General features: G+C 36.8%; 1 protein-coding gene across 1 annotated transcript in view; it reads right to left on the reverse strand.

Annotated features, from left to right (window-relative positions):
- Positions 1–22,146, reverse strand: part of PPM1E (protein phosphatase, Mg2+/Mn2+ dependent 1E) — a gene marked incomplete at both ends in the record, with an annotated part of 98,646 nt that overhangs the window by 13,574 nt on the left and 62,926 nt on the right. The window contains one exon of the mRNA XM_084237568.1: positions 6,921–7,039. Within this exon, the coding sequence (XP_084093694.1) occupies positions 6,921–7,039 (119 nt within the window). The remainder of the gene's footprint in view (positions 1–6,920; positions 7,040–22,146) is intronic.

Genomic DNA, 22,146 nt, shown 5'->3' on the forward strand with positions numbered 1-22,146 from the left:
TCAGCCAGCAACTGCCACTAAGATACTCTTATGTCATAAACAGAAAACCTCTGGCCAGAGCTGGATCTATTCCTAGACTGGATTTCTTCCAGCCTGTGAAATGCTATCTAGTTCAGAGCACTGGTTCCCTTTTGGCTGGCCTGTCATAGCTATCACTTGGAGAGCCAAGCTCCCTATGCTTAGAAGAATAATGAAATAGGAACAGCAGTTAACTAGCTAATTGGAATATGAGAGCCCTATGAAAATATGTATTTTCAAACTTAGAATAGAAATTTACCTTGATAACCATTTGTCTTTGTCCCTTTTTTCCTGGCCTCTTCTTTACCTCCTTCCAGTTCACTAACTTCTCCCCTATAACTGATTGTAATTCAGAACCAAATTAGGTGTTTTGATTGACAGATTTTTAATTAAAGACAAATAATAGTTTAGCCAATAGACTAAGAAATGAGTTAAAAGCTTTGTATCTCTCAAAGAAAAAAAATGTACTTAAATTCTGTCTATGTGTGTGACCCTGGACAGAAAAAATGAGGTAGCAGTCAGAGAATTTGTTTGTTAGACTACTAAGTCTACTACTTGACCTAGTAAGTGGAGTACACCAGCAGACTTCTGAGCCTGATTTGCCTCCCTTGATGGATGGACAAATGTATAAGTCTTTTAAGCAACACTGGCACTTGAGGGTATTTCACATAATTTGTACCCTGATTTGTATTCATAGAAGTATTTGTTAGTTTTATAATATTGTCTTTCCCATCCAAATATGCTCTGTGAAAATAAGGAATTTATTGCTTTGATCACTGCTGAATATTCAGTGTTTGGCACAAAGCTTGGCATATGGTAGCCTTTAATATATTTTTTAATGTAAAATTGAGCAAATCCTTCCACCTGTAAGCCTTATGATTCAAATCATGGAAGGAAAGACTAAAATATAAGTGGGCCAAGTGATCCACAAATTTCCACTGTGGCACATATATGCCCAGAAAGATGGAAAAGGAAAAGCAACTGAGTCTGACAGATTGCCAATGTCTTACTCAGTGAACATAGAGAAACTAGCTCAAAGGTAGTTAAAAAAATGTACTTAAATTAAGTCTTTTAAGCAACACTGGCACTTGAGGGTATTTCATCTCACATTAACTTTCCATTCAAGTTGTCCTCTACTGAAGTTGCAGCTCTTGAAATAACCAAGGGGAGGCGTCCCTGGTAGCGCAGCAGGTTGAGCACAGCACTGTGAAGCTGTCTGCAGCCTCTGCAGCGCGGGTTCAATTCCCGGCCAGCCAGGGAGATTGCCACATGGCGCGGCAGATCTCTCCTGTTGGCCAGGGAGATTCCCACATGGCACAGCAGACCTCTCCTGTTGTACCCGCTGCTCCCCTCAGCAGTGTATTTCGATCCATCTGCCTGTTCTGCTTCCTGCTATGTCTCTGGTGAATCCTCTCACCCTCCCTGCCTCTGGCCTGTACCCCAGCTCTTGTATAAAAATAAATAAATATTTTTTTTAAAAAAAAAAGAAATAACCAAGGGGAGATTAAGTTTTCTCAGGCCAGTATTTTAGAGGTTTCTTCTAGATCCCAGGCTTAAAAAAAAAGGCAAAGCTCTTAAAAAAAAATCTTTTTTACTTTACTAAATCAGATATAGTTTGACAGCCTGGGAATATGTGTGCCAGATGGGCAATGGCTGTGCATGCCTCCTCTGATCTAGAACACAAATCCTAGAGAAGAGCAACTATATGTTCTAGAACAATCTGAAACTTGAATTTCTTTGTTTTTATTCCTAACCCTGCCTTTGCCTTAATCTGTGACTATATTTACCTGCTTTCTTATTTTAAAATTTTTTTTAAATGACTATGTTCCGAAAGCTGATCTCATGTTTTTTGTTGCTTTTTCTTCCCATTAACATAGCACCAGGTGGTAAGCCATGTTTTGTGACTTTGTTCCCTTTACATTTTTATATCACTGACAATCAAGGGTACATTTGAAAGAGAAAAGTCCAAAAGCAAATACAACCTCAAGGAGTGTACATAAGAGGGAAGCTGAGGCCAATGGACAATTCAACATTTTGATTGTTTTGAATAACTCCAATCTTTTTTTTTTTTTTTTTAAGCAACAGTTGCCAGGAGCTGTCTCTTACAGCCAGCAGTTACCTACTTGTATTATTCCAACTCATCTAGTCTCTGCAGCAGTATAGTTTCCAAATATAGGTCCTACATTTGGGTGTGTGTTTGACTTATTCACAACAGAGGCTTGCAAAACAAAAGAATCCAGAAATCTTGAGGGAGAATGGGGTGAGATAAAACAAAGAAATGATATTATCAAGACAGTTCTCAGATACCATATAATATAAACCCTTATGTCATTCTTTGTTTTGTGTATTACTCTTACATAGATCTGCACACTGTCCACCAAGGTAGCTATTAGCTACAGGTAGCTTTTAATTATTTTTTAATGCTTTCATCACATTTGCTTTATTTCAAGTGCTTAACAACTACACGTGGCTAGTGGCTACCACTTTGGACAATGCAGGTAAAGAACATTTCCACCACTGCTCTATCAAGGCAGCACTGGTCTAGACATATTAAATTGATTACAGGAAGCAATGCCAGCTTCCTCTAATACATAGTAAACCTCTAGATTTTGTCATGACCCTTCCCAGTTGCTCCTTCCCGTTACACTTTATTCCCACTATCTATTACAATTCTCAATTTTGTAATGATAGATAATATTTATTGGATATTTACTATATTCTACATATCTTGAACATTTCACAAGCAGGTAAAACCATTATAAATCCGAGGTATATCTGACTAAAATCATGCTCTTCATTTCTCAATTAACAATCAGACAATGTATCAAGTTGTACTTGATTAGTCGTCTTAGTACAGTACCTAGCAAATAACAGGAGCTTATTATATGCTTATTAAATAAATAAATATGCAAGCTGTTATATAAATTAACCACTAAAATATTAAAATATTTGTATGATTCTTGATCATTTATTCTGCTTCACTGATTGCTCCATCTGTTTCTGCAATGGTGCTATTCTTTCAAAACTACAATAACTTTATATTTTAAAAACAAGATAACTAGCTTTCCTATCATTCATAATTTTAAAAGATGTCACTTTGGTAATTTCACATGCTTTTTGTTTCAAATGAATTTTCCAATTATTTTGCCAAGTTTGGAGCGGGGAGGAATGATCTACAGCCATTGTGTTTGGGATCACAGTGAATTTACTGATTTAGAAAAATTTACTTTTTTCCTATTGAATCTTATCCAGGAACAAGTTATAGTGTTTCGTTAATTTAAATCCTTTTTTTTTTAAAGATTTATTTATTTATGCACACAAGAGCTGGGGTACAGGCCAGAGATGTAGGGGGTGAGAGGATCCACCAGACACAGCGTGGGGAACATAACAGGCAGACTGACCAAAATACACTGCAGAGAGGAGCAGCAGACGAGACAGGAGAGGTCTGCCTCACCATGTGGGTTTCTCCCTGGCTGCCCGGGGATCGAACTCGTGCTGCAAAGGCTGTGGATTGCCTCATAGTGTGGTGCTTAACCCCTTGCGCCACCAGGGAGGGAGGCCCTAATTTAAATCCTTTTTATTTTAACATCTATCTTTCATTTTTCTACATTATTCCAAGTTTTTTAAATTTATTTGCTATTTTGAGTCAGAACTTTGCTTTAATGTGTTACATGCCAGCTAGCAAACGTTCCTCTTTCTACCAAGGATATTTCCTTTTCTGTACTCAATCCATGTGCATTTAAGGGTAAAACACGTGATTCAGGTCTAGGAAATTAGAGAATCAAATTTCTTTGGTAATGGTGATTGGTTCAGGAATGGGAAATAAATTGGGCTATTTAGAGTGAATCCTGTCACTCAGCAAGTAAGTAAAGTTGCTCATATTTTCCTGTTTGATTTGAACTTGGGTAGCTGAAGACCTGGTGCTCCTAGCAATCATCTTGCCACCACATGGAGCCTGAAAATAAAATCAAAATGAAAGAAGTACAGATGAGAGTTGGAGAAATGCCAGACTCTGATGCAATATGTGAAGAAGTCTTGAATCTAGCTGTGTAAACCTTACTGTGAAGGGTAGCCTAGCCTGTAAATTCAGTTTTACTGAAGCCAGTTTGAGTTATGTTAGTGGTCACTTGTAACCAAAAGCTTCCTGAGTATATATACATTATGCATAAAGGCTAGGTTTGGGTTTGAATTGAATATTGTCCTACAATAGGACAAAAGCTGTCCCACATTGACCAAAGTGTATCAACCTAGTTCAACTTTATTAAGTATATTTTTGTTTGTTTGTTTGTTTTTAAAGGGATACAGTCTTTTTTTTTTTTTTTTTTAAAGATTTATTTATTTATTTATACAAGCACCTTGGTACAGTCAGAAGCGCGGGAGGGTGAGAGAATTCACCAGAGCCAGAGCGGGGAGCAGAGCAGGCAGAAGGACCGAAGTACACTGCTGAGGGGAGCAGCAGGCGGCAGAAGAGGTCTGCGCGCCATGTGGGACCCTCCTCCTGTGGCCAGGGAGCAGCCAGGGATCGAACCAGCGCTGCAGAGGCTGCAAGCAGCTTCGCAACCCAGCGCTCAACCGCTGCGCCACCGGGGAGGCCCTTATTAAGTATATTTTTTAAAAATTAGGAATAAATACTGAATTTTATCAAATGTTTCTCTGGTGACTTTAGAGATTATTCTGTTTTTTTTTTCACCTATTAATATATAAATTATGCTAGTAGACTTAGATAATTTTGTTTTGTTTACTACTGTTTTTCCAACACAGTGCTATACATATGGCAGATCCTCAATAAAATACTCATCGACTAAATTAACTGTTATACTCAATATACAAATATTTTTACTTAAGATTTTTTTATGCTAATTACTAATAGGATCTCTCATTTCCTTTTTTAGTCTTGTTTTAGGAAGGTTTTGGTATCCATGTTATGCTATGCAAGTCTCTCATCTTTCTCGATACAATTGAATAATTAAACAAACATTGAAATTACCCGTTTTTGATCATTTGTTCACCTATAGAATTACCTATTCCTTTTCCTTTTGGGAACACTGCCCCTTGAGAATTTTCTTATCTCTTTCTTAGGTAAAGTTTGTTAAATTATATTCTTCTAGAATATACTCAAATTTTCAAATTTATTTACATAAAAGTTTTAGGACTCTTTTAATTTCCTCTGCACTAGTGATCTTTATTTACCCCTTCTTTTCATTTTTCACATTGGGATACTTTAAGTTGATTTTAAATTTTCTGGACAGGCATTACATCTAGCAAACGTACCAACACATACAAGGTAATTAGGAAACAGGTTAGGGATGATATGAACATAAAAAGAACTTTAAGAATTTTTGTGTGTTTTTGGAAACAAGGAGAGAAAAAAGGCACTGTAGGCCAGTGGTAGCAGGTCTTATTCAGTATGCTGATTTCCCACTCTGATGTATGGATAAACACAAAATATGTCCTGTAGATTGACCTCAGTGCAGTTCAAACTGAGTGATTTGAATTAAATAGATTAAGGACTTGCAAAAAGTTTAGAATTATAATAGTTAATTCTGAATCACAGCAATGACATGGAGACATTAGTAGGTATACTCTTGGAAAAGCAAAAAATCAAAATTACCAATAATATCCACCAAATGAAAAATCTTTCATTTCACTCTTGCTATCTTATGGGGGTTCATAAGATCTTCCAAAGTAGGCACATTGGGGAACACTTCAATCTTGCTACGTTAAGTATTCTCCTTCTGCAGGGAATGGTGTAGAACATCAGTATATAAATAATTGCTGCTTGAAATGGAAAAATAAAATAAAAAAGGGTGCGAAAAAGAGAAAATTGTCCAAAGTAGCATTCCACCCCCTCACAGCTGTAAATTACTCATCAGTCGTTAATGTCACTGTACTGAGCTGGAGCTGAGTCAGCCACCACCCTGGCTGCAGTGAAGCAGAATTTAATATCCCTCATCTTTTCATTACAAGGCTTTTACTTCATGCATCAGTACCAGAGGAAAGACCAATGTTTTGTAGCAGGAATTCCATCCAACTTGACTCTGGAACAATTTGGTCCAAGTGATTCAATTACTCTCAGTAAAAACAAGCAGAGGAATCCCTTCCTTGCCAATTTTCTGTCAAAAATGATCTAGAGAAATAATGGAAGAATAGGAATGTTTACTTTTATATCTGCCTCATATTCTCTGGAATTTAGTTACTCTGATTCATTAATACATGCTTCGCTCCTAAATTCAGCACCATGTTTAAAGACAAACGCTTAAAATAGAACAAATGGAATGAAATATTAAAATTCCTTAACAATTTTGAGAAGTAATCCCCCCTAAATTTTACAATATCTGTATTTCTTTAGAAATTGTCAGATATACTCACTACATTGTGAAAGCCTCATAATTTTGCCTAGAAAAAAGAAGTACGGTAATCCATGCAGTTAAGTTGTATTACATAATTGCCATAAGGAACTCTAGTTATTTAGTGGTAGAGATATAATAATGAGAAGTTTTGTTACAAATGATTTCTTGAATTTTTACTTCTAATTTTTTCCTTGGATTCCTTAAGCTAAAATTTTTAAATAAGTTTTGCTAAAACTTCTTCCACTCATCTTTTCTATTGTATCTTCACATTTCTTACTTTAGTCTTTCCATTTACCTAGGTATTATTTATGATAATGTCCTCTTATGATAGTCCCCAGCTCTAATTACCTGCACATATTTTCAAATTTTACATTTTTTTCTTCTGTCCCTCCTTTTATTGATTAGTTTGGGAAAAAAAGTTTTGCATTCTTTTTCCTTGCTACCACTATAAAATCAACCAATGGATAAATGTATGTTGCAAACATTTTGTACAAATCACTACACAAGGAGATTGTAATATTTTAAAAGAAATAACGTAGAAAGGTGACTCACCCACTGTCCCTTCTGTGCCATCCGTTTCCTTTGGGATATAATGTGCAGATAGATCACTCTGAAGGACTTCATCTGATGTGGCTCTGGCTAAAGCAGCAGCCAAAAAGGAAGGGCAATTACTGAAAGAGAAAAAATAAAAAGGCTGTTTTTAGCAAGATTTAGGAAACAATGCATTTAACATTATTAATAATTACTTATAATTATTAACATTTTCTCAAATAATATTATACCTTTAAACAATATCAGCATATATTTATTAAGTGCATGTTATCTGCTAGGTACTCTGCGTATATTGGTGAAAAACACAGACATGGCCCCTAACTTAGTGAGGTTTACAATCTAGTCAGGGAGACAGATGATAAATACAACAAATAGGGTATCATTTAAAATTAGGCTGAAGTTTTTTAAAGGAAACAAGCAAAATACAGTTATAGAAAATAAGAGAGGAGGCTATCTACTTGTAATGATCAGGAATGCCATTCCTTGAAGGATGAGAAAGATTCAATTTTGTGGGGGTGAGGTAGTTGGAAGAAAATACTTCGAGCAGAGAAAACAGTATGTGTAGAGATCCTTTCCAAGAGCTTGGCATGTTCAGGGAACTGAAAGAAGCCCAGAAGAGAGGAAGTACAGTGGGTGAGGGAAAAGTTACAAGGAATAAGGTCAGATGCACTGGCAAAGACTGATTATATGGATTTTTGAGACCATGGTAAGGAATTCAGACTTTCCTCAGAAGTGTAGTGGGAAGTCATTAAAGATTGTGAACGAGAGAGCGCTATAACTGGAGACACTAATTCAAATACCACTTTGCTGTGTCAAGGGAAACTGAAAGGGGCAAGAATAAAAGAGGGTGACCAATAAGGAAGATTGGGATCTAGGCCAGAGGTGGGGGGACGGGTGAAAGGATTCACCAGAGACAGAGTGAGGAACAGAACAGGCAGATCTACTAAATACACTGCTGAGGGGAGCAGTGGGCGAGTCAGGAGAGGTCTGCTGCTCCATGTGGTTTAGCTCCCTGGCCAGGGATTGAACTCATGCTGCAGTGGCTGCTGACAGCTTCATAGTGCTAAGACTTAACCCCCTGAGCCACGAGGGAGGCCCCAAGAATTTTTATTTCTAACAAATTCCCAGATAATATCCATTTACTGGTCTGCATACCACAGTTTGAGCACCATTTGGATTAGGTAAAAACTGGGTGATGAGGGTAAAAAGCATATGGGCGGGGGAGGAAGGAAGAAAAGAAATTATTGTAGATATGAAACAGTCATATGCACCAATAGTAGCAATGTCAGATAGTGCTAAGAGATGACTAGAAGGTTGGGCCAATTTTTAAATGATACCAGTCTTTCTGGTTGTGACTTTCTTCACCATCTATATTCACGTGCTGGAACATGTGTAGGTATAAAAAGAGTTGTCTAGTTTATCAGGATTTGGGGTTTTGCTAGGTGAGTACTATAAAGTGAAGAAGAGATGGGGAATTAAGCATCTGTTTTTAAGAATGTGATTACAGTGTTGGACCAAGGACTCTTAAGTTAGCTAAGAAAAAAAAGAACAGACATGAAATGCAAATAAATGTAGTGTAAATTTAATGAAAGAATTGTGGTGGGAGTACTTGGGCACATAACCTAGAAGGACAGAATGTTGTAGTCTGAGAGCAGGATACTTGTATATACAGTTTTGGAGTTGGTACAGTTTTTTGTGATAACAAGGTTTAGGTGAGAAAGCAAGTGTTTTACAATCAGATAAAATGGTAATGTTTACATTCTAAATACCCAAGGAAAAAAACTTAATGCTCTATATCATTCATCAGATTTTTTTCGATTGTAAGTTATGATTCATTCATGGGTAATGAAATCAATTTATGAATTGTGACCAGCATTTTTTAAGAAAGGAAATAGATAGGGTAAATGAATTAAGGCTAGGAATTCCAGGTGTGTGTGTGTGTGTATACTGAATTCAGATTATGATGAAAAATATTTTGAAAGTCACTGACCTTTAGCGATTAAGAGATTAATTAATAACATCTCTTGAAATTCAAATGCTTTCAAGTATCACCATATCATCTTTCTTAGGATTGAACTCTTAGGTTAATTGACTCTTGATGAGTCAAAATTTTTCTTCATAGACCTAAACTCTGTCGATATTGCTTGTTTATCTTTTGCCTAAGTAGACTTTTAGTATATACTTTTAATACCTACTTGATCCTTTTACTTGTTTCTAAATTTATATTTTAAAAATCACCTGAAAACCTTTATTGTAATCTTGTGCCCCAGTTTTTTTTTTTAAAGGGTATCTTTTGCGGGCCTCCCCGGTGGCGCAGCGGTTGAGCGCTGGGTTGCGAAGCTGCCCGCGGCCTCTGCGGCGCCAGTTCGATCCCCGGCTGCTCCCCGGCCACCAGAGGAGGGTCCCACATGGCGCGCAGACCTCTCCTGCCGCCCGCTGCTCCCCTCAGCAGTGTACTTCGGTCCTTCTGCCTGCTCTGCTCCCCGCTCTGGCTCTGGTGAATTCACTCCCCCTCCCGCGCTTCTGACTGTACCCAGTGCTTGTATAAACAAAACAAGCAAATAAATAAAAAAAAAAAAGACTGTCGCTTTAAAAAAAAAAAAAAGGGTATCTTTTGCATAATTTATTAAACTATCTGGACCTAGGTTCACCAAAGGTAGAGAAATAAGGCAAAAACCCTTAGTCTCATTAATGTGTCATCTGTAATACATTTTTAGTCACAGTTAATGTAATTTTTTACTTTTTGTCAGACAGAATGAAAATATTTTCAGTGAAGTAGGGAGGAGGATTAGCTGACTAATAGCTAGATATAAAACATCAAGCTAGACACTTCACCCACATCAGCTATTTCTACATGTCAGAAAGCTGTAACACTTAGCATGAATAAGTGCTTATGATTTTGACTCTGAAGTGAAAGTGATTATTTTTGAAAAATCAGAATTGCAAATATATATATATATATATATTTTAAATGATTTATTTATTTATTTATTTATACAAGCACTGGGTACAGTCAGAAGCGCGGGAGGGTGAGCTAATTCACCAGAGCCAGAGCGGGGAGCACCACAGGCAGAAGGACCCAAGTACACTGCTGAGGGGAGCAGCGGGCGGCAGGAGAGGTCTGCGCGCCATGTGGGACCCTCCTTGGTGCGCGCCATGTGGGACCCTCCTTGGTGGCCGGGGAGCAGCCGGGGATCGAACCGCCACAGAGGCCGCGGGCAGCTTCGCAACCCAGCGCTCAACCGCTGCGCCAGAGGAGAGGCCCTGCAAATATATTTTAAAATACAGTTACATGAGAAGTATTTGATACGACTCAAGTAAAAGCTTATCATTAAAATTTGTCACTTTAAAGAGAATTACCAAGAGTAATGATAATAACAAAGCAAATGAATTTCTTTCACAATTTCTCATACAATGCTTAAAAGATCCCTATTTAGAAGGTTTTAAAGTTTGGCAAATGTATTAATAGCAAATATCTGAGGAGAGTCAATACTCAATGGCAGTTAAGAGAACTGGAGTTTTATTTTTTCTTTAATTTTTTTTATTTTAACATTTATCAATTTTTTTTTACATTTTTTTAGACAATATTTGCTTCCCCCCACCCTCTCAGATTGAGTCCCCACAGAATTTCCTTCCCCAAGGCACCAGCGCACCATCGCCACATTCTCCTGTGCTCCTCCCTCCCTGCCTCTCACCCCTCTCCCTCCTCCTCCCCTGCAGGATGTCTCTTTACAATTCTCTGTTTTTGCTTTGTTGTGGTTTGTACTGTAATTGTTATTTTTTTACACTGATGTCCTATTTGGAGAACTGGAGTTTTTAATGAGAACTGGGGTTATACTTTGAGAACATTGCTGGAGTAAAGCATGATTAAAAATTTTTAACTGTTGTATGTGTCATTCGGGGGGAATTAACTCTTTTATAGTCAAATTAATCTCGTTAGACCCCTCAAATACAGTCCAAGAACAATTCTTTGCTATTTATATAAACCGATATTTCTGAAGTGCTTCCTATTACTATTTCAAGCAATTCAGTCCTGAGAACAAAAGGAAATGTGTTTTCACACATACCAAAGTAGAGTTTATATATTCATAGATCCTTGTCTAGTTTATAAGTTATATATGTTACATGCATAGATGTTACATATGTTATATATGTTATATATGTTATATGTTATATATGTTACATGCATAAAACCTTTTGAAGCATTAATTAGGAGTCAACTTTAGTTGAATGAAAAACATACTTCATTAAAGCTATTTATCTTAATGAATACGATGCACATTTGAATTTCTGTGTATACTGACTTTCTCAATGTTATATATTGGAAAGCAGAAATGCAGGTTCTATTAAGCTTTGTAAATAACACTATAAACAAAGCATGGGTTCTTGCTTTTAGCTAATATGTATTCTTCAGACACACAAAAATCATGCAAAACTCACGTCCATGAATGAATCTATTCTTCTCTACTTGTTCTCAGGGAAGCTCACATTGGCTAGTGTCATCAAAGTATTTATGGGGGGCAGGGATGTCAATCTTGACTCTTCAAGATTAACCACAGCCCAAAACATGTTTTGGGGAAGATTTTGAGTTATAAAAATACAAATGCATTTTAATGACCTTTAATAGTTCAGGATTTATCAACATTTACACAAATTATTTTATCTTAAATCAGTCTTTTCCCAAGTTAGATATTTAAAAGACTGTACCATAGTATGTGGGAGCAGTTTTTAAAGATGAGGTAGAAGTTAAATTCCTGTTACAGCTGAATGTTTTTGTCCCCCTAAAATTCGTATGTTGAAATTCTAACCCCCAATGTGCTGATATTTGGAGTTGGTTCTTTTGGACATCATTAGGTAGATCATTGGGAGGTCATTCCTGAGGGTGGAGGCTTTATGAACAGAATTAGTGCTCTTGAAAAAGGAGAGAGACCTCTCTTAGCCCCTTACACTGTGTGAGGACACAAAGAGAAGATAATCAGAAAACAGGTTCTCACTATACACCAAGTCTGCAAGTGCTTTGATTTTGGACTTCCCAACCTCTAGAACTCTGAGAAATAAATTTCTGTTGTTTACAAGCCGTCTAGTCTATAGTAATATTTGTTATTTGTGAAAGCAGTCTGAATAGAGTAAGTCAATTATTATTGGAACTACCCAAATTATTATCATAGTTAATGGATCAGCACAGAAAAGCAAAATTTTAATACTGGTTATATTCATTTCTTGTGCCCTAGATAAACAGTGATTTCTTTAGATTTCATAATAAGGCCAAGTTATAGGAGAATCCCTAACATTGCTTTCACCTATAATGCTTGCAGGAATTATAAATGGGACTTTGTTACTTACAGAAAACAAAGACTATTTTATATTTATATATACACACAGAGAAACACAGATATCTCAGGCATTCAGAAATTATTGTAGCTTGAAATTTAAACATTTAAACATTTCTCTGTTACTGCAAGAACTTTTAAAATGAAGAACAATTAGGGATCACTACTCACTTTGTAACCTAGACAAACAGCTGCACACTGAGACAGACCTAAAATTTCTGCCAACTTATCGTTTAATTGCCATTCAACTAACTTGTTGGAGACAACATATTCTAGCAGAAATGTAAGGTGTTAGAAAGCTGGGTTCTAAAGGGTTAGGAAAAAGACAAAACTTGCATATAGCAGGGGATAGGGGAGGGAGAGGGGTCAAAACAGGAGAGGGAAGAGCATAAGGAAGTATGGTGATGGGTCACAGGTGATATTGTGGTGGGAGAACTACAGGGACTATACCTGAAGGAAGAGATCACTGTCCAAAAATTAACAATGATGCAAAAAATTAATTTAAGAAAAACTAGAAAAGTAAAAATAAAACTGGGTTCTAATTTTAGCTGGATAACCTTAGAAAAGATGCTTAAATTCTCTGGATTTCAGTTTCCTTGAAAGAAAGATGAAATTCTGACATATCTTTCACAGCTAACATTCAAATTCTATAACTCTATAGAATTCAAATAAGGTATTAAATTTCAAATATGGTACAAAGGTAGTTTAAAGGTATAAACTGACACATTTAAGATCCAAACAAATGTCTCTAGACAGCCCAGCACAATGGAAATAAATTCTATGCTTTCCTTTTGTAAGCAATATGAGGATACTTTGCTTTATGCATCAGGTATATTCTGAAATTGAACATTTCTTTATTTGATAAATATATCCTTGCAGTGAATTCCATTAGTTAAGAATGAATTCTTCAGATTTTGTGTAGCTATTTTCTTTCTTTTTTTAAAAAAAGATTGATTTATTTATGTATACAACAGCTGGGGTATAGGCCAGAGATGTGGGGGGGTGAGAGGATCTACCAGAGCCAGAGTGGGGAACAGAACAGGCAGATTGACTAAAATACACTGCTGAGGGGAGCAGTGGGTAAGACAGGTGAGGTCTGCCTCGCCATGTGGGTTTCTCCCTGGCAGGTTAGGGATCGAACTCGTGTTGCAGAGGCTACGGATTGCTTCATAGTGTGGTGCTTAACCCCTTGTGCCATAGCTATTTTCTTAAAGGGAGAAAATAGGGAGGCCCGTAGCTATTTTCTTAAAGAGATGTGATGCCTATACCATAACTTCATAAAAAATAGTATTTTATCAAATAGCTATGAAGCTTTATATTCCAAATAAGAGAGTACTATTTCCTATCTCTTTGAAAGTTTTTATTTATAAGAGTGTATTATTCTAACTGCACTCTATAGGCTGACATCAGTCCAATCCACATTTTTCATTAGAGAAAAAGAACAAAATCAAATTGGAATTTAATATAAAAGTTGGCTCTCTTTCAGCACTATATATTGCCATCTTTGTATACAGAGAAACCACATAGATAAATACATTATTCTAGCTTTAAAACATTTAATTTGCATCCATTTTCAAGTATCATAGGTGGATAAATCCCTGTAGATGGACAGGATAGTATTTTAGTCGATCTTTCTCTAAGTTGACTTATTATCTTCCACATACATATTAAGACAATATACATTTTAAGACTGCAAACTTAATTCTTGTTATAAACCAAGCCAGGGAGCATTTTCATCACATTGCCAAACCTACACAAATCACTAAAGACATTATTAGATAAATTAGAGGTTTAAAAGTACATCCTTCCTGACACTGGCAATGTGGGCGTCGGCACAGCACCCACAGCTGTGTTTCAGCAGTGTTAACACAGCACTGGTAAGGTAATAAAAATTCTTGAAGGTGGGATGTTTCCATCAATTAACTTTGAGAGAGACTTGTCTGGAGCAACCTCATCTCAACCCACATATTATGATGATGCTATCTACTAGGTATGCCTTTGCCAGAGTGACAGCACTTAAATGTTGAAATTTCTGATCATTCCCAACTCATCCCCAAGTTAATCATATGTATTCTAAATCTAGAATAACACAGTAAACTAAAAATAAAGAGAGCAAATTCTCCACCTGACTTGGTATTCTTTTTCTTAGTGAAATAAATGGAGTTAAACTAAGGTCTGAATTTTTTTTCCTCTTTAAGCTATTTTCTTTCTTCTATAACAACCTCTAGGAATGCCACCTGGAGTCAAGTGATTGTAATGCCCACACATCACGGAATCTCTTAGTTAGCTTTTTTGAATCTAAATGATGTTACCTACCTAATGCCTAGTTCCTACAGTTCCGGGTTTGGAGTTCTCACAACGGAAATCTCTGCCTGCTGCTGTTATCGGTGTAATCTTAACAACAATTTATTCACACTGACTAGGCTGATATTCCAGCAAAACCAACAGTATCAAGTTATCTGTAAATGGCCATCTAGCTGTTACACGGTTCCCAAAGATCAAACCACCGCTAGTGCCACAAGACCACAAAAAGAAGAGAGTTCGGTGGTGTAGGGACAGGAAGGACCACTGAGCAGGTTTTGGGATCAAGCAGAAGGAGTCAGAGTCCTCAGTGGCTTTTGCAGGTCTTCTATTTAGATTTACCAGGCATGTGGCAGGGGGATGCTGGGGGGCCGGGAGGCTGGCAGTCCTCCCAACCCCAGCAAATCCTCACTCTATATCTGGGCTCTCTCTGGCGTTCTCTCTGCTTCTCTTCTTATCTGGGCTTCTGTTCATTCTTAGCTTCTGCTGGCGTCCCCACGACGCTGCCCTTATAAACTCAGTCTCTCAGCCCAGGTGTACCCACTTCAGGAGCCCGCCATCAGGCATGCACTCAGGACCACAGGGTTCCCTCATCTATCCTAATGGTGGGCAGGGGGTGGGCAGAAAAGCCTGATACTTTTTCCTTACCCTATAGGCGGTCACTACCTTTTTTCTTGTCCTTCCTCCATGACCAAAAGGAATTAAATCTCACAAGTTAACAGCTATTGGTTAGCATCACCAATATGGACTGTTAGGCTGGTAAACCCTACAGTTTGTCTCACTTAGGAGTATTTCACTGCTGATCATTTCCTTCTACCTTGATAAACCGCTCCAGGATTCCAGAATATCACACTCTGCTGTTACAGGGTTCTGTCCTAGTCTACTTGAAATTCCTCTTACTCCTTTTTGCACAGCCTTTTATTAATTTCTAGTATATTGTATGCATTTCTTATTTAGTTTATTGTTTTTGTTTCCATCATTCCTCCCACTAGAGGTTTTTGTCGCTTTTGGTCATGCTATCTAGTGCCCAGTTCAGTGCCTGGCACATAGTGAGCAATAAGTATTTGCTGAATAAATAAATGTCCCTCTTTCTGATTTATATATAAGCAATTATTTAATTCCTTAGAATGTCCCTTAAGAGTAGAAAATCAATATATTTACAAAAGAATATTCCACATACCTTCCTGGTGGCGCAAGGGGTTAAGACTCAGCCCTATGAAGCAATCTTCAGTGTCTGCAGCATGAGTTGGATCCCTAGGCCTCCAGGGAGCTAACCCACATGGTGCAGCAGACCTCTCCTGTCTCACCCGCTGCTCCCCTCAGCAGTGTATTTCAGTGGATCTACCTGTTCTGCTCCCCACTCTGTATCTGGTGAATCCTCTTACCCTCCCGCACCTCTGGCCTGGGCCCCAGCTCTTGTATTTATAAATAAATCTTTTTATTTATTTATAAATAAATATATTTATAAATAATAAACAATAATAAATAAATTATTTATAAATAAATCTTTTCATTTATTCATGCATACAGGAACTGCGGTATAGGCCAGAGGTGCGGGAGCGGGTGGCAAGAGGATTCACCAGAGACAGTAGGGAGCAGAACAGCAGATCCACTGAAACACTGCTGAGGGGAGCAGTGGGTAAGACAGGAGAGGTCTGCTGGGACAAGTGGGTTAGCTTCCTGGAGGCCCAGGGATCCAACTCCTGCTGCAGAGACTGAGGATTGCTTCACAGGGCTGAGACTTAACCCCTTGCGCCACCAGGGAGGCCCAATCTTGAAAGAAAAAGACTATTCTACATAATGTTGAGTTCTTACATATAAACTATTAAACTTGGGCTGTTATCAATAAACAGTTAATCATTGGCAAACATGAATTAGTCACACATTTTTGTCACCAACTCAAATAACTGGTTTATGCTAAGATCTCATTTATTCAAAAGTATGTACAGCTTTTCAATAGAAACTCTACTCCAACCAATGTTTTGAAATCATTGACAAGTCATAAGAAAATGGACCTTGGGTCTCCCCTGGTGGCACAGTGGTTGAGCGCTGGGCTGCGAAGCTGCCCACAGCCTCTGCAGCGCCGGTTCAATCCCTGGCCCCCAGAGAGGGTCCCACATGGCGCGCAGACCTCTCCTGCTGTGCCCACTGCTCCCCTCAGCAGTGTATTTCGTCAGTCTACCTGTTCTGTTCCCCACTCTGGCTCTGGTGAATTCTCTCACCCTCCCGTGCTTCTGACTGTACCCAGTGCTTGTATAAATAAATAAAGAAATCTTTAAAAAAAATAAAAAGAAAAAGAAAGAAAAAAGAAAATGGACCTTACTAAAATAATACACAATTATTCTATAAAACACAACTAGAGGGGCCTTCCTGGTGGTGCAAGGGATTGAGTGTCAGCAATATGGAGCAATCCGTATCTACTGCAGCAATGAGTTCAATCCCTGGCCAGGGAGGTGACCCATATGGCCCAGCAGACCTCTCCTATGTCCCCCGCTGCTCCCCTCAGCAGCTCCTCCCTTCAGCAGTGTATTTCAGTTGACCCACCTGTTCTGCTCCCCATTCTGTCTCTGATGATTCCTCTCACCACCCCCGCACCTCTGGCCTGCACCCCAGCACTTGCATGCATAAATAATCTTTTTTTAAAAAATCACAACTAGAAAAAGAACCCTATTTAATGATTCCAGTTATCTATATTACTATTTCTGATTAATTTAGGTCATAAGCTGTTGCATATGCATTCTGAATACAAAATTATATCATATCTTGTTTTCAGGAAAAATAAGAGTAGCCACAATTTTTTGAGACATGCCATCTAATATAGTAAATTATTCATATCTTTATTTTTTTCACATCTTTAATCTCTTTTACTTCGCATAGTAACACTGAAACAGACTGTAATAACTAAAATTCCTCGCTGAAGAACCTGATGATAAGAGGTTTATAGTGGAGTCACATTTAAAAAATCAGGTTTCTAAGTCTTGAAAGCTAAATTCATAAAACCTCTAACAGTATTACTGTTCATCCCAAGAACACATGTGGTACTAATTATTCAGATTTTACTGACTCAGAAGACAGACAGAAGATAATCTGCTGTTATTCACCTGGATTCTGGGCCCTTACTCTTTAGTTTTTCCATGAATATAGCTGACATGCTTATTTGTTTATTTTAATAAAAAATAATACATGGCATATTCTTGTTGAAAAAAAATCAAACACAGATTTACCTAAAATAGTCCTTTATTTCTATTCATTTTAGACAAACTTGGCTTTGTATGTATTATAGTATAAATGAAATGATGTGTATTATAAAATGTACTTTCCCTTAGCAATATGTTTGAGGGAGCTTTCCATGTAAATGAACACACACTCACACAAAACTTGTTATTTTAAGCTACTACATCATTTATAGTGGACATGTAGGTTATTTGAAATTTTTAATTATAAGAATAAACATAAACTGCTTCAGTGAACATTTTCATGTTCCTTTTTTAAAATTGTTTTATTTTTTAAAGATTTTTTTTATGCATACAAAAACTGGGGTACAGGCCAGAGGTGCGGGGTGGGGTGAGAGGATTCACCAGAGACAGAGTGGGGACCAGAACAGGTGGATTGACTGAAATTCACTGCTGAGGGGAACAGTGGGCAAGACAGGAGAAGTCTGCTGGGCCATGTCTGTGGGTTAGCTTCCTGGCTGCAGAGTGAACTTGTCCTGCAGTGGTTGCAGATAGCTTCATTGTGCTGCGACTTAACCCCTTGCACCACCAGGGAGACCCATCTCTTCATGTATCTTTATGTGCACATTGCACAAAGATATTTAAGACATTTGTTATTTTTATTTTTATCAAAATACAATACAAATGGAGCCTAGGCAGCCTGGCTGGTGAGGTCTGATGATGGCCTCCAGAGTTAGTGCTGCATGGCAGCATGTATCTGGTGGTGGGGATTACACAGTAAGCTTCATCCTTTACATTGAATTTTCTTTGATCTGTCTCCTCTTTGAGTTGTAGTCTTATCAAAGCATTTGCAAGGTTAGATTTTTAAAATTAGCAGTCAAAGAAATGTCATTATAACTTTCTTTTTTATATTTAATATATTTTATTTTATATAATTCTTACATTATTTTTCATTTTGCACAATATATGCATTTTCATTTTGGTTATATTCCCCCATACAATTGCACCCCTCTTATTTTGACCCTAATCCCTCCTCTCCTCCTCTACACCCCCCGTAGTGTGTCTCTGGTTTATAGTTGCTTGTTGATTTTGATTTTTCTTTATTATAATTAGTCTTTTTCCTGGTCCCTTATATGCGTTCATCAGCTGTTTTTCATTACTCAGCAGTTTTTCAATTGCTATTTATTTATATTTTTGTTCAATTTTTTTTATCATAATGTCTTTATATAAATTCTTTTCCTAGTTTCATTGTAACAATTTGTCACCCATAAATGAGGTGCATTCTTTCTGGACAAGCATAGTAAAAGGTTCCTGTGAGAAAATGGCAAGATCCAATCCAGGCTAGCACGAATTCTCCCAATACACAGTGAAATTCCAGGGGACCCAATGGTGTCACCTATCTTATTCTTAACTCCTCTGCAGCCAGCAGAAATTGGCAACTACAAAACTACTAATAACACAGGGTCTCTTCCTCACATTTTTTTTCTTTTTTTTTAATGGGGTGTATTTTCATTTCTTTATTCAGTTTCTTCTCCTCTCCTTCTTGGTGCCAAACTAGTATTGAGAAGCTCCTGTTGTTAGCCTGTGGATAGCTTCGCAGTGCTGTGCTTAACCCCTTGCACCACCAGGGAGGCCCATGTTGTTAGCCTGTGAATGATTTTAAAATTGTTTATTTTTGCCCCTCAGGTCATTCCATCTTCTTTGGAGCGTAAACTTTATTGGCTTTTATTGAGACCTGTAGATGCAGGCATCCTATGTCACCATTTTCTCAAACTAATTTGGCCTCTGTTGCATTTGGCAGCCCTTACTCAATTTTGTGATTTGGCATTACAGATATTTCCTACTCTTAATAAAATTGGAGACTGCTAATGATGTTAACCAATATTACCTCAATAAAAATAAATAAAGTAAGTAAAGATAGAGTTTGCAATTTCCCTTCTTGTTCATCCTCCATTTTTTTTCCTGGTTATTTCTGAGAGAAGCAGACAACAGGAATGTTATTTTACCATTTAAAAACCTGTAATGAGCCCTTACTTTTTTTTAACCAGGCATCTGCTTTTCAAAGAATGATAATTACTCTTATAATACAGAGATACATGAAGTATCTTCATTCTTCAAACAAGATAAAACGTACATTTTCTTGAAGGAGTGAATATTTAAGGAGTTGAACTATGAAGTATAATTAAAGAAAGAAGCTATTCCAGAAGAATAATTTATATATGGGGAATAAGTAGTTCCAAACTCTGATTCAATGCTATTTAATTTATGCCATGACCTCATTTTAGGCATTCTGTCCCCAGATTCTTCTCTGTAAACCTAAAATCTTTCATTATTTGCTGCATGTAGTTTGGATGGAATCTAGTGATTCTACTGAAGTATAAATTTATAACAACAGAATAATACTGAGAATATCAAATCAGCCTAAATTTATGAAGTGTTTATAATTATTTTCCATTTTCCTTCCCTCCCAATTATTCCAATAAGCCTAAGGAAAACTGAAGTCAGTCAAAATCGGTAGCAGGTTGTAGTTTCTTTTTCTAGTCTGTACAGCTAGCATATGTGCCAAACCAACTGTATTCACCAGAATTTAAATAAATCACCGAGAAAATAAATAAATAAATAAATAAATCACTGAGGAGGAAAAGCTGTGATTTATTTTCCCTACTTTATTTTAATCACACATGATTATAGACATTCCAACAGCTGGTCTTGCAAATACTTGCTTCTTATCAAAGAACCCGAAGTAAATGCTCAAGAAAAAGATAGGAGCAAAATTTTCCGACATTGAAAATGACAATTTATCCCAATTTTAAGACCTTCCAAACTTACTAGAATTTGAAATAATGAGTTGAGAAAAAATAGGCTAAGCTCTCAATGAAATATATAAACAAAATAGCATGACAACATAAAGAAATCCAATAGTGTTTCATATTGGTTCTTTGAAAACTTAAAGCAAGTCAGAAACATAATAAATAACTTTCAGAAGTTATTGTTTTATTTTGCTTCACTCTGTGGAGTAAAGAAAGAAGCAATTGCATATTCTGAAATACAAAAATTTTCAAATGTACAGAAATTGAAAGAATTTTACATATACCCATCATTTAATTTTTCCCATTAATATTTTGCTACCATCTATCCATTGATCAGTCTATCTTATTCTTATATACAGATATCTTATTTTTATGTACAGATATCTTATTTTATATACAGTCTATCTTATTTTTATATAAAGATATTTTATATACTTTCCTAAATATTTCAATACACATATTATTAACTACAATTCAATAACAGTTCACAGGTTTTAGTAAAAGTTACAATATATAAAGCATATATGTACTTTTACTGAATTTTGACAAATAGATGTAGCTGTGCAACTCAAGTTTCCATCAAGTTAAAAGACATTGCTCAAGAAAACTCCTATATGCTCTTTTCCAACCAACCCACACACAAAGGCCCCTGTGTTCAGTTTTACTTCCTCTTGGAAGTAAAAATCAGTTTTACTTCCTCTTGGACCTCATATACATGGACTCATATAACATGTACTCTTTTATGTAAGGCTTCTTTCATTCAGCAAATTGTTTTTGAGATTTACCCATATTATTAATATCAATGGTCTATTTCTTCTTATTGCTGAGTAGTTTTCCACTGTGTTAATACACTACAGTTTATTTGTTCTTCTGTTGATGGACAAGTGGGTTGTATCCAGTTTTTGGCTATGATGAATAAAGCTGCTATAAACATTGATACATGAGTCATTTTGTCTCCTTTTGATTCTTGTGTGAATCTTGCAAATATATGTTTTCATTTCACTTGAGTAAACACCTAGAACTCCTGGGTGATAGGGAATCTTTATAAGAGACTGTACACCTTTTACCAAAATGATTTTTACATGCCCATTAACAATGTATGGAGTTCTTATTGTTCCACATCATCAGCATTTGGTATTGTCAATTTTTCACTTTTAGCAATTCTGGTGAGTATGTAGTAATACATTATGATTTTAATTTGCAAACAAATCTTTTTAAGAGTTGAGATAATATAACAAATATCAGTAACATAATATAATAATTTCTTCCAAATGTCAAACAGTACTGATAACAATATCAGAATTCTTCCAATTTGAATAGTAAAATTTTCCATAATGAGAGTCTTTTTATTTCTGGTTATATATACTTAACAAATTAATCGACTTTAAAAAGTAAACACATTGAAGGCCTCCCTTGTGGCAAAGGGGTTAAAGTCTCAGGGCTATCAAGCTATTGCCAGTCACTGAGACCTGAGTTTGATCCCCAGTCTTGCCCGCTGCTCCCCTTAACAGTGTATTTCAGTAGATCTGCTTGTTTTGTTCCCCACTCTCTCTCTGGTAAATCCTCTCACCCCCCGCACCTCTGGCCTACATCCCAGTTCTTGTATGCATAA

This window comes from Talpa europaea, assembly GCF_964194135.1.
Source record: "Talpa europaea genome assembly, chromosome: 7".
Classification (NCBI taxonomy): Eukaryota; Metazoa; Chordata; class Mammalia; order Eulipotyphla; family Talpidae; genus Talpa; species Talpa europaea.